Here is a 13,124-nt window from a genome sequence, read left to right as displayed (position 1 = left end):
ACACTTTTTTGTGGTAGTTCTTATTTTTCTCTCTGGCATTGGTACATTCTTTATCATTTCACCTTGAGACAAGCTTGTTGTTTCAATAGAAATATCCACAGCTAAATTGGCATTACATTTGATATTTAATTTCCTAGCTGGAAACTGATGAAGGCTTTCTCTGGATGGCCTATCATTATTAAGTGCTCCTTTCACAAAATATATTCCTTGCAAAATGGGGCTAAGGAAGTGTTTTGAGGTGCTGGGGAGAGGGGAGTAGTTAGCATTGCCTTTGTTCCCTCTTTGCACAAATACATGGTTCATTTGGATAGGCCAGGCAAGACCCTTTCATTAATGTTGCATTTCTAATTTAGATTTTCCCTCTACTAGCTAGGATTTTTGTGCTTTTTCGTTTTCCCCTTTTAAGTGTTTACAACACCTAAAATACCAGGCTTCTATTAATATGGATTTTTTTTCTCCTTCTAGCAAATGAAAACTACAAACAAGTAGCAATGTGTATTCTGTATCACATAAGCATGGATGATCGCTTTAAATCAATGTTTGCATACACAGACTGTATCCCACAGGTATGTGCTTTTATGTATGATGAGGCGGTAAGATGCATCTTTCCATGTGCGCGTTTTTTCCTCACTCATAGCAGAGCTCGCACTGACACCCGCAGGTGAAAGTGGGAACAACCACGATGCTGCTGAGTCGGTAGTGAACCACCTACTCATCGGGCAGTCTGACTGTTCTTGCTGTCTTTTAATCGTCCCCAGAAAAAGGATAGGTGACATATTCTCTGTCAGTGCTGCTACCACTTGAGTTGCATCAATGAATCGGTAAAAATACAGGTGACCTGATGAATTTCTACAGAAGATCAGGAATGCTTGAAAGATTAAAGCTTGTGCACAGTGGGTCCTTAGGGAACCTTGTAGGAAAGGAAAGTATTTCCTTTACAGTTTTAGAAGGCATTCTTTTCTGATCCCATTGGGTATCAAAATTTCAACGTCTCCAGTATTACAGGATATGAACTGGAAACCAGCCAAGTGGTGTTATTTTGCTACATGACAATTCCTTTTCCAACTGCAGGCATGTACAACAGGGGAGACTTGAAGACTGTGGAAGGCTCTTCACTGATCTTTCAGGCTACAGTTTGTTGCATAACTTTTTGTCACCAGTCATAGTCTTTGATCCAAGCACAGACACAATATCATGGGGTTTGGGATTTTGTGTGTATGTTTTTCGTGTGTTTTGTTGTTTGTGTTTTGTTTTGGTTTTTTTAAACAAGTACCAAATCCTCTCTTACTGATCTTTTTCTCGGTCCTGATGAGGCTGGAGTTGAGAGAGCCTGCGTTGCATAAGTGTAAAAGCTCTCCGGTAGCTTTTTCAGAATTGCACCATGATATCTTCTTTCCTGCCAAACATGTTTTTAACATCAAATACATCCAGAACAGGAAGTTGCCATGGAAAGTTTTCAGAATGTTTCTGGTCATTATCTCATGACAAAAATGGTGATGTTTTTCAAAATACAGGAGGATTTTGGAGAACGGAGAGGGGAGAACTGGTGGGAATAACTAGTATATGTTACGAAATGGTCTTGTAAACGTCCTGCTGACTGCCTTTTCTGCCATGAGAAGCAACTATATGTTAAGGCATTTGCATGATACAAGGGACCTGCTTTGTTCTGAGCAGTTACCAGCCAAACCAGAATTCATGCACTGTGTTTCAGGGCTTGCTTATGACGTGCTTTCAGGGAATCTTGGCATGGCTCTCAGATCCCCAGTGCCAAATGTAAAGAGCTGTGGAAACTTTAGTGATATCATACTCTGAGCTTCGGTGAACATCATTGTTCTGATAGGCAGTGACTGCTCAAACTAGTGCTTACAGATACTAGTGCTCTGTATCCAAAGTCTAGTGGAGCAGGAAACAAGTCCGCTGCCTTCATTGGGCTTTGGCTAAAACTGCAAAATTTGAAGGATACCTATGGCTATTGATGCTTCAGTGGTCAGTGTAATTATTCACAGATCACATCTGCCAACTGTTCAAAAAGGACAAGCTGGACAACCAGAGCTTTAATTTTATTAATGAATGTTCAAAATTAGGACAGTTATTAAGGAAGACAGAGGTAACAGAAAACATGGGGAAGCAGATAAGGCATCTGGAGAAGAAAACGACCTTTTTAAAAGAACTCCCTGCCATCTGATTCTACCCTGGAAAACCAAATTCTCTTTTCAGTAGTAGTATGTGCCCTTCCGTGGGTTTGTTTCCTTTTGAGGAAAGGTGTACATCTAAACTGGCAAATACTCAATAATGAATGTTTAGCTGTTGTAGAAAGTGATTGGAAAATCAATCCCGTTGTCGTTTCGAACAGGCAAAGTGCTTGACAAGGGCTTGCGCGTGCTGTCCCAGGTAAACATCCTTGTGGATTGCAGGAGTTAGTGGGTGCTATTCTAGTAACAGTTAAAAGTGAGTATTAACAGTTCATTCTTGTTTAGACCTCAGCAATGCGTGTTTTGTTTAAATAGGTGCAAATGCCATCCAGATGCTTATAAAAGCCTTTATTGGTAATAACCTGGCCAATCAAAGGGCATGGTTAGGCAGTGATGTCATGGTGATATTTAATATTTTACCGCAGAGCAGTGTGCAAGGTTCTCCGCAGCTACCCACATGTTTTCCACCACGGTTGTCCTGTTTGGCCCCTCTTTGATCTATAAGCTTCTTTTCAGCTTAATGCTGGTAAACGTCCTCTCTTGACAGCACCCTTTGCTCCTGTCCGCCATTATCTGCTGAAGTTCAGAAACCAGAGCATCACTTCAAACAGCAGAGTTAGGGAGTAGCCGGTCAGGAGAGATTCCTGAGGCATGCAGTTCTGGCATAATCATTCAAAGATGTTTGAGCTGGGCTTGGGGAGGGGGTTGGACAGAGGTGTATGTGAACAGAGAGCTGTGGGGGTTGGCCTCTGGTCACTGGTAAATAAGTGAAGGCAGGTGCCAGAGAGTCTAGACACAGTGATTTCAGTCCTGGTCTGTGGTATCTGATACTCAATATGGGACTTGTCTGATTGAACACTACTGCCTCTTCATTGCACATGCTGCAGTCTTTTTACTGCCTTCCTGTTAAATCAGTAAAAGATGACAATGGACATAGTAAAAGCAGAACAAATTTAATTTTAATATTTCCTATTTGGCAGCAATTACTCTTCCTTTTGAAGTGGCACAAGAAGCAATCAAATTAAATGAAGACATAATGGGAAACATGGAGCTCGTACGAAACTATTATTTTAAAATTTGAACGGCTTTAATTGAAACTGGATATATTTTTTCTTTTTATAGAGAAGTAGTTCAGTAATTAACAGTGTAATCCCATCTTGTTAAACATCTAATTTCCACAGATTTTGTATTGTGTAAGTAATGAGAATGTTTCCCTTCAAATTATTTTAAGGGTTTTAAAAATCTGTTTTTAAAGGTTTTTTAACAGAAGAGTTGCAGGGGGTGATTTTTGAATGCTCATGTTTTACTTGTTAAGTGGCAACTTTCTTCTCTGGTTAATTCACTGTTATGTGACTGTCAGGCTTACGGATTTAATAAACTAGGGATTTTATAAGTTCTTAAAACAGCCTCAGGAAATCTGATTCTACCTTTTTAAGAAAGGGAGGAAGAAATCAATGATAGCGTTTAAATCAGTACATGAAAGTCCCAGAAAGAGAGATGAATAACTATGTTGTAACTTTTTGGGGAGGGGGGGGTCCATTTGGAATGACAGCCTGCTATCTGATAATAGATAAACATATGGAATTGCTGTAGTAAAATACTTTGGAGTGAAATTTCTGCAATCCTATTGTTCCTTTTTTTCCTCTCTCTCTAAATGTGTTGCTCACCCGCTTTCTCTCGTTTTTAATGCGTTACAAACTGTCTTTCCACTAGGGGGCAAGCACACAAATATTTAATGATTAGTTGCTTTCTTCTCCCCCCACCCCTTTTTGACACAAACTGCGCTGCATTTTTTGTACCTTATGTCTCGCTTATCTTTAGGTTCAGTTGTTTCTACTTCCAGTAATCTCAGTCTTATCATCACACTGCTTTGTATTATAATCTTGATGTGTCTTACGAACTGAGGAGGTTTTAGGAGCAAATAGGGTCATGTCCTGCAGCCCCTCAATGAGGAAGCCATGCAACTTGTCTGCTATGGTTGGAAACAGAGAAAAAGAAACGGATGTATTTGAGTCATGTTCGTATATTCAATATGCCATTTCAAAAAATGTTCACATTGAACAAAACGAGACTAGATAGATAGGCTGTGATGTAATGGACAATACAGGTGCCAGGTTTATAAAATGATGGTGGTCCATAGGTTATTTGCCTGAGGAGTCATCTGGGAATTCACTGACACTTACTAAACAGTTGGAACAGGATTATAGGTGATTGTCTACTTATGTTAACCCAGGTTGTTCTGTCCCATTACCAAAAGAATAGGACTACTACTGAGAAGTCTTTGGTATATGGCAGTGTTCAGCTCTAGCAATGGAAGCTGCAAAGATAAAGCACATTGCTGCAGATACAGCTAATTTACCTATCAATGGAGTAATCTCAAAGCAAAATAGTAGTAGAATTATTCTTCAATTGAGTATCTGTTTAGAGTCATAATTTTATTAAACAACCAGGTATTAATCTGACTTCCTGTGGAACTAAGTTGTGGGTTTTTTTTCCCCATACTAAGTCTACCTAAACTTTCAAAACAAATTTATCCATTCACAACTTTAAAAAAAAAAAAACAGTAAAAAGAACAAATTCAGTGGTAGCAATAAAATGTAACTAACCCAAGTTAGTTACAAGGTGATGAGTGACTGCCATTTTTGGCACTTTATAAGCATTGTTATCCCCAAATAATGGAACTATACATCTTGTGCCCTTGACCTTTATAACTTTACTGTTCCTGTAGAAATGCTGAATATTAATTAAAAAAAAAAAAAAAGCCACTGTAGTTGACATCATAACATTGCTCGTCTAATGCTTTGGGAAGATTAATGACTTAAGTGTGCTTGTGTTTCTTGACAGTTAATGAAGATGCTTTTTGAATGTCCTGATGAGCGAGTTGACCTGGAACTTATTTCTTTCTGTATTAACCTTGCTGCTAACAAAAGGAACGTACAACTTATCTGTGAAGGTAAGCCTGCTGAGATTTTAGTCTTTTCTTGGAGATGACACCACTTATATATTTTTATATATATTGTCCTGGTTTTGGCTGGGATAGAGTTAATTTTCTTCCTAGTAGCTGGTACAGTGCTGTGTTTTGGATTTAGTGTGAGAATAATGTTGATAACACACTGATGTTTTAGTTGTTGCCAAGTAGTGCTTATCCTAAGTCAAGGACTTTTTGGTTTCCCATGCTCTGCAAGCGAGGAGGTGCACAAGAAGCTGGGAGGGAGCATAGCCAGGACAGCTGACCTGAACTAACCAAAGGGATATTCCATACCATAGAACGTCATGCTCAGTATATAAATGGGGGGGAGTTGGCCGGGGGGGGCAGGCAGATCGCTCCTCGGAGACTGGCTGGGCATCGGTGGTGAGCAATTGCATTGTGCATCACTTGTCTTTTCTTGGGTTTTATTTCTCTTTTTTTTAATCTTCCTTTTCATTACTATTATTATTATATTTTATTTTATTTCAATTATTAAACTGTTCTTATCTTAACCCATGAGTTTTACGGGTTTTTTTTTCGATTCCCCTCCCCATCCCACTGGGGCAGGGGAGGAGTGAGCGAGCGGCTGTGTGGTGCTTAGTTGCCAGCTGGGGTTAAACCACGACAGTCCCTTTTGGCACCCAATGTGGGACACAAAGGGTTGAGATAATGACAGATCTGATCAGAGTGTGTTAAAACAAATTTGTTGTATTTATTGTGTTGGTTTCTATTAAACCACAACACATACATAATTTATATATGTAAGTATATTTGAGTTATTTATAAATGTGTATATGTATTTTTTAAAAATAAAATGTACCTGTTTGGGTAATGATTGCAAGCAAATGGCCGTATCCTCCCCAAAATTGGTCTTGGTGGCAGGAGTGACACTAAGTAGCCATACACACCCATGTAGTTCTGTAAAACACACTGATGACATTAGTGTGGGAAACTATGGCTGTATGGAGAGATCAAGATTTTGTTCTGTCTGATGCCTAAAATTCATCTTCAGCTAATCGGTGTTTCACCTGCCAGTACCAAATTAATAGCACAGTGATGTCGTTTAGTTGTATCTTTCCATTATTTTTTTTTTTTTAATTGAGCATCTTTTGCATTCTAGTATTTTGTTATGTGGTATAGATGGGTTCTGCATTTCGTTCGGTAGCTCTCTAGATTGCTTTTAAAGTTTCATTATTTTCATACTAGCAGTTTTAAGTGGAACATTATTATTCAGTAGCTTGAATTTTCACTTGTGCTCAAAATTTTCACTATGAAGCAATGCAATAAATTACTAGACTTTAAAAGGGAGAATTGCAATCAATGGATTCTATGGCCAGCAATTCCACTTCAAAATCATGTGCATACTCTGTAGAAGGAGGAGCAGGGAGAGCCAATTTTATATTAAAGGTACAAATGAAATTCAAGCTAGTAGCACTTACTAGATAGGCAAGGTGATCTTTTGGAAGCATAATGGTAACAGTGGGACTTGCCCTGTGCAATCAAGTACTTCAGATCTGTGTATGTCTGTTATGTGTATTCCCACGTAATGATCTACATGAGTGGTAAATAATCTTTTAAAACCATAACAATGTATTTATTCCACGGAGTGAGGAGAGGAGTCTCTGAGCTAGTACCAACAGCTGTGCTGCATCTCTGCTAACTGCACTTGATGATAGGATAATGGTTCGGATCTAGAACCTTTCTTGGTCTGAATAAATAACTAAGCACACCTGAAGCATTTAGTTATTTATCTGACTTTTTAAGTGTCCCACCAGTACATATGGTCATAGTAGCTGTTTTAGAGAAACTATAGAATTTATACAGAGCAGGTCTTTTCTTTTCAACTTTAACTTGGAAGAAGAAATAGTTCCTGTCTAGATTCTTCACTTTTTCTTTTTAAACTTTTAAAAGTTAAAGCTCTGGTTTTTTGTCTGTGTGTGGTGGTGTTTTTTGATCGGCCAGTACTTTCCTCATTTTATTTTTTTTTTGTTTGGAGGATTTCCTAAGTGTTTGTTTCTTTTCAGGAAATGGTTTGAAAATGCTAATGAAGCGGGCTTTGAAATTTAAGGACCCATTGTTAATGAAGATGATCAGGAATATTTCACAACATGATGGGCCAACTAAAAGCCTGTTTATTGTAAGTACTATCTATTACCTAATGTGATCTCTGATTCTTCCTACTTGAAAAGACTGGTTTTGGAGAGCTGCTGTATTTTGTCTTTACAGGGTGTCCAGGTTAAGTTTTCTTGGCTGTCATGGATTGATTTATGTTTTGTTTTTTATAAGGCTATCTCAGTTGGTAGATCAGAGTTTGGATCCATCACTACAGGGAAAACAGATCTTAAGCTGTATCCAATAAATGCCTGTTCCAAAACAAACACACAAAACCAAGCAAACAAAAAAAACCCCAGCTGCTGGGGTGCACATCATAACAATTAACAGTTATCCTAAATCTCTGCTTTTAGAGCTAGAGGACAAAATAAAACGGGCTTTTTTTCACTGTGCCAAGTGTTTTGTATAAGTGGATATTTTAAAATTTTGAATACTTAATATTCAGTTAACCATGTAAAGCTGCCCTTTCAAAAGAAGGGGGGAAACACAACACCCTAATTGTGGTAACTTTAAACATACTGTTAAAATGAGGATTGAATATCAAATTGTCTTAAAGCAGTATGGAATTAGTAAGTAGAATCTATGATTCCCCTGTTCATGTCCCCAGAAAATCTTGTAGTTGTTTCTTAAAATCTTTAGGAAGAGGACTCCGTTACTGTCACTAATGCAGCATGGTGTTTGCTGTCTTCTTTCCCTTATTTTTTAACAGCTTTCTCAAACTGTGTGTATAATAGCTACCTTTGGAACATCTGAACAAATGAGCTCCATCTCTTGAAAGTGAAAGGATGGAGAGGAAGAGGGCTGAAATGTTTTCTTGGCTTATTCTTCAACTGAAATTGAAATTGCCTTATTAGCCCTCATTTCAGGAGAAAAGTCTCCTTAGTGTTCTTTTGAGAACTAGTTTTGATTTGACCAAGTTGTGATTTCTCCAGAACCCCAGATTATTCACCTGTAATGTTTATTGCTATATTTTCTTTAGGATTATGTTGGTGATTTAGCAGCTCAAATATCAAATGATGAAGAGGAGGAGTTTGTGATTGAATGCCTGGGAACACTTGCAAATTTGACCTTACCAGATCTGGACTGGGAACTTGTGCTGAAAGAGTACAAACTGGTTCCATACCTCAAGGATAAACTAAAACCAGGTCTGTACAAAGTTTGGTTAGTCTTTCAAAGTAGAGTCTCTCAAAGAATACTTAAAGTGGTCTTTCAGAGTAGAGTCTGTTTACCTTGATAATTTGTGATTGTTTGGGGAAACATAACACTGAAGAACAGAATCATATCTACAGATAAATATACAACTGCCACAAGATTAAGAATTTCTAAGAGGTAATACTTTCTGCCTTCTGACTTGCCAGGTTCTGCAGAAGATGACCTTGTTTTAGAAGTGGTGATAATGATTGGAACAGTTTCTATGGATGACTCTTGCGCTGCTCTGCTGGCTAAATCTGGAATCATCCCTGCGCTTATTGAGCTTCTGAATGGTATATTGCCATGTTTGACTTTAGGTCTTGTTTTTCAGAGTTTAGTTGATGTGGTGGTGCTGTAACTGAATGCACCATTCACTTTCTCTTGCGAGGCAGGGGTAGGTGTTTTGTATATGAAAGGAGGAGCAATTACTCTGTTATTGATAGAGATACTAACTAGTGGTCTAATAGACTTGATTTTTTCCACACCTCCACAACTCTTGCTGCAATCTGTGATCTTTCTACTTGACTGGAGCAGGGAAGAAAACACTTGTTTTGTGTTGTCAGGAGATGAAATCTCATGCATACCACTGAACTGTCTAGCTGACATGTAAGAGCTGGGCTTTCTCTAAGCATCAGGAACTTCTAGTTGTGAGATCTGAAATTGTGTTTTTTGTTCCTTGCAGCTCAGCAGGAAGATGATGAGTTTGTCTGCCAGATCATCTATGTATTTTATCAGATGGTCTTCCACCAAGCCACCAGAGATGTCATTATCAAGGAAACCCGTATCTTTTTAAAGATTAAACATCTAGAATTACAGCACTTAATTTGCCATCACTGATGTTTGGCCTATATTTCTCTTGCATAAACCTTCTGATCTCAGAGGTTTCTTTGTAAATGGTTTATTTCAGCTGAAGAAAAAATCCAAGCAGCCTAGGCATGTAGAGGGACTGCAAGATTACTAGTAAAGAGTAAAAGTTAGTTTGCTTTGAAACAGAGAGGGGCGTGGGAGGGGGGTCACTGGAGCAGATGACCCATTAGTTCCTATCCAGTCTGAATTACTGTATGAATTTGTTTTGCAAATCATAGTCAAAATCATAGTCCATAGAAAAACTTACATAGAGCATAGACAAACTTCTTGCACTGCACCATTATACATATATGTTGCATAGTCTGAAGTTACATGCATTAAAATACTTTAATAGCATTCTTTCTTATATCAGTCTAGACAACGTAAATAATGCCTGCTCTGTATTTTTTGTCCACCTGATTGTTCTTTGAATTTTATGTTTGGCGTAAGTCTCCCATCTTCTTCCCACTGTGGAGACTTCAATTTCTGTTCCTGGCTTTCCTCTTTCTCCTTTTTTTGCCTGTCTGTTGATGACTGAATCTGTTCTTCAGTTTCCTCATGTCATGGATCTGTTCAATTTTTTTGTATGGTATTTATAACTCTTACTCAGTCTTTACTGCTTATTCTTTCAATGACTGCTGACGTTGAGCTCATTTAGATGGTCCGAAAACTGTGGAAAGAGGCACTAGCTGTCTCTGTGGTCCTTAACTGAATGTTAAATTTTATTGAAACATAAAGAACAGGTTGAATAGAGCCCTTGTTAGGGATAGCAGATTAGTGATTACTTTCGTAACAATACAAGGATTACTACTTAATGTCCTTTTTCCCTTAAGCTCTGTGGAGTATGTGAGAAGCCATTTGGGATGTTGTTCTTTGTCTCCTGTTTGGACTCCTAGGTGGCTAGCTTTTAAAAAAAACAAAAACAAAAAACAAAACCCAAACAAACAAAAACCCCCATCTCTCTTTGTATCTGTAATGATAAAGCACCAACATTTGAACAACGCTTTTCTCACTCAAATTGAACGAGACTAGTATTAATGCTATCATTTGCACAATAGGTTATCTGAGACAATACATTGGAAACCTTTTTTTAAAACAAGAAAACTCCCTAAAGATTACAAAAGTAACAGTCTCAAAAGATTAAACCATTCCCCAGAATCTATGCCTTTTGGACTGACACGTTAGGTGCATGGATTTCCTGTAACAGATCAGAATGTGTTTTCTTTGTAAGGGGCATGTAGTTTTTCTTCAGCAAGTTTGAAGAATATTTGGGTATCTTAAAATGTGATTTAAAAAAAAAAAAAAAAAGTGGGGGAAGGCTGCTGAACTTCATGTGATGGAAAGTTCCTGACTGCGGTTCTTAATGAAGTTTGCAGTGGGAAGAATCCAGGGCTGTGGAAAAAAATAGCTTTTATCCTTAACAGTTTCTTTCCAGAAGCTCCAGCATATCTTATAGACCTGATGCATGATAAAAATGCTGAGATTCGCAAAGTTTGTGACAACACTCTGGATATTATAGCGGTAGGTCTGATTTTTTTATCATTTGTCCTTGAAGAACCTCTTTACATGAGATAATTCTAAAGTAACTAAGTAGTAATAACTTGCAAATTGAGAATATTTTTCATGTGCAACTTTCTAATCACACAGGTAAAAGATCAATTTTCATGGGACAATGACAATCATTAATCTAGGTGGTGTACCAAATTTCCAAAAAGAGCATATATACTTTGAAAATTCAGACCAGTTAGCTTTACACTACAGACACTTTTAAAGAGTGCTTTTATACTTAAATAAATTAGTCACATTACGTAAGTATGTCAAGCTTTCATTATTTCTTAGTTCTCCAAACAAATAGCTCTTGTTACCCAGCAGCTTTTATTCAGCTTTTCTACATCGCCTGATGCCAGTATTTGTTTCAAAAAGAAAATGTGTGCGGCGATCCTGAAGCTGATTGTTTTCTGCTGGAGAAATAGTCAGTATAATATTAACTTTTTAATGTTGTCTTCAACTCTTGGATAGGTTTCCTTTAGCTACATGACTTAGTTTGTCCAACTGTCCGTTGATCGCAGTAAACTTTTGGGGCAGTTGTTAACTTTGAAAAAAGAAAGAATACTAAATTATGAAGTGCTGTTGTTTTATCAGCTCTTATAGCATGTATAAACTGCTTCTGGGGATCCTTGATTCTAGAAGCACTTAAAAGTTGTATTTCATTGTTAAAATTCCTCCTGGCCTGTTTAATTGAATTGACTTCTGTTGACAAAAAGAAATTTCAGCATTTTGTAGTGTCTTGGGATTGTACAGACTGTACATCCTTTTGGATGTAGAGTAGCTATCATGAAGTGAAATCTAACAGCCAAAGACAACTTAACTATGAGTCAAGAGTAGTGTCTTTGACTACCTTAATGCTTTTCCTATCATCTACTTAGTTTCTTCTTTAGTTGAATTACGCATATTGCAGCTTGTTCTCTGAAAGGTTTAATATAGCGTAAGACCTAATTTACGCTGCACAATACTATAGTTTATTTTGTCTCTGTTCTACTCATTAGTAATGCCTTCCAATTTAATATTCATCTAAAAAAAAGTAAAATGACATAACACTTTCTGTGTTGGAATTCTTTTTATTTGGCTCTGTTTTTGCTTCATGGAGGTGTGGAATGAAAATCGTGCTCTACTAGTTAGTGGCAGAGTTGCCGCTGACATTCATTAAGGGCAAGATTTCAACTAAGACGAATTTGCACTTAGTACTTATCTATGATGGACATTATGTTCAGCTTACCAAGATCAATTATTTTCAGGGACATCTCCAGTGGAAACAGTAGGAAGACTTTTATCTGCTGGGTGAGGCCAGACAATCCGAGTGCTTCCAATGCTTATTTTATCTTGGGACCAGTGCAATTTCCAAGTGTCTCAGGCGTTGATTTGTTCATAGGGAGCTTTACAACATGGTACATTAGTATCTAGTTACTGAAAAATTATGTTAGTAATATTGTTAAGCAACATTTATTTTATAGGATCTAGAAGAATAAATACATTAAGACATAGCTTCATATTCAATATTAACATCTGAGTAAAATGTACTTGGCTTTTTTTTCCTTCCTAAGAAGAGGTAATCTTTATGCTAGCTGTGAGTAAATGAGGAGTAATGGTAATGGATGGGAAAAGCTTCTCAACTTGCAAAAAGCACTGGGCAGGACTTCTAGGGCCTTGGGGAAGAATAAAGGGAGGAAATGATGTGGTACTACTGTTATTGGGGGTAAGGGAGAAGATATCAAGCACATACTGAGAGTAGTTTGTGTGGTGGTAAATTATTTTTTTTCTTTGGTTGTGGAGCAGTGCCACACTTAGAATGGAGTTCACTGGTAAGTTAGGAGAGTTCCCTTTCTGAGAAGGTCTTTTTAGTTTTATTATCTAGCTGTTGGGTTATATGTTGCATAAAGCATAACTAACACCACGCCCCTGTGGGGAACAGGAAGCACAAGATGCCCTCTTTTCTGGAAGACAGAGAACCACCATTTGATTGCTTTCTTGGCAATGTTGTAAGCTGGTTGTACTTTGTCTCCCAGTACCAGAAATCACAGGCAAAAAAGGCAACACATTCTAGATGGTGATGGGAGAAAATATGAAACAGTAAGTTATCAGAACCTCAGATCTTGATAGGTGTTTTGCCATTCAGCTCAGAGGATATGGTAATGCAGCCTGTAAACACTGAGGTGCTTGGTTTTGTGGCAATTTTACACAACCAGTGCCCTCTGAGGTGTCTGAACAGACATAGTCTCTAAGATTGGTGAGACTTCTTATCTGTGCTAAATCCACAA

General features: G+C 37.8%; 1 protein-coding gene across 2 annotated transcripts in view; it reads left to right on the top strand.

The window, feature by feature from the left end:
• KIFAP3 (kinesin associated protein 3) overlaps positions 1-13,124 on the top strand; it is a 73,367-nt gene that overhangs the window by 29,434 nt on the left and 30,809 nt on the right. For both annotated transcript variants that reach the window (XM_050901107.1, XM_050901108.1), the window contains 7 exons: positions 466-566; positions 5,037-5,145; positions 7,185-7,297; positions 8,252-8,417; positions 8,631-8,756; positions 9,146-9,244; positions 10,745-10,830. In XM_050901107.1, the coding sequence (XP_050757064.1) occupies positions 466-566; positions 5,037-5,145; positions 7,185-7,297; positions 8,252-8,417; positions 8,631-8,756; positions 9,146-9,244; positions 10,745-10,830 (800 nt within the window). The remainder of the gene's footprint in view (positions 1-465; positions 567-5,036; positions 5,146-7,184; positions 7,298-8,251; positions 8,418-8,630; positions 8,757-9,145; positions 9,245-10,744; positions 10,831-13,124) is intronic.

The sequence above is a fragment of the Gymnogyps californianus genome, chromosome 8, assembly GCF_018139145.2.
Source record: "Gymnogyps californianus isolate 813 chromosome 8, ASM1813914v2, whole genome shotgun sequence".
NCBI classification, from domain to species: Eukaryota; Metazoa; Chordata; class Aves; order Accipitriformes; family Cathartidae; genus Gymnogyps; species Gymnogyps californianus.
The sequence above is the reverse complement of the archived record's forward strand: the minus strand, read 5'-3'. Positions and strand labels throughout refer to the sequence as shown.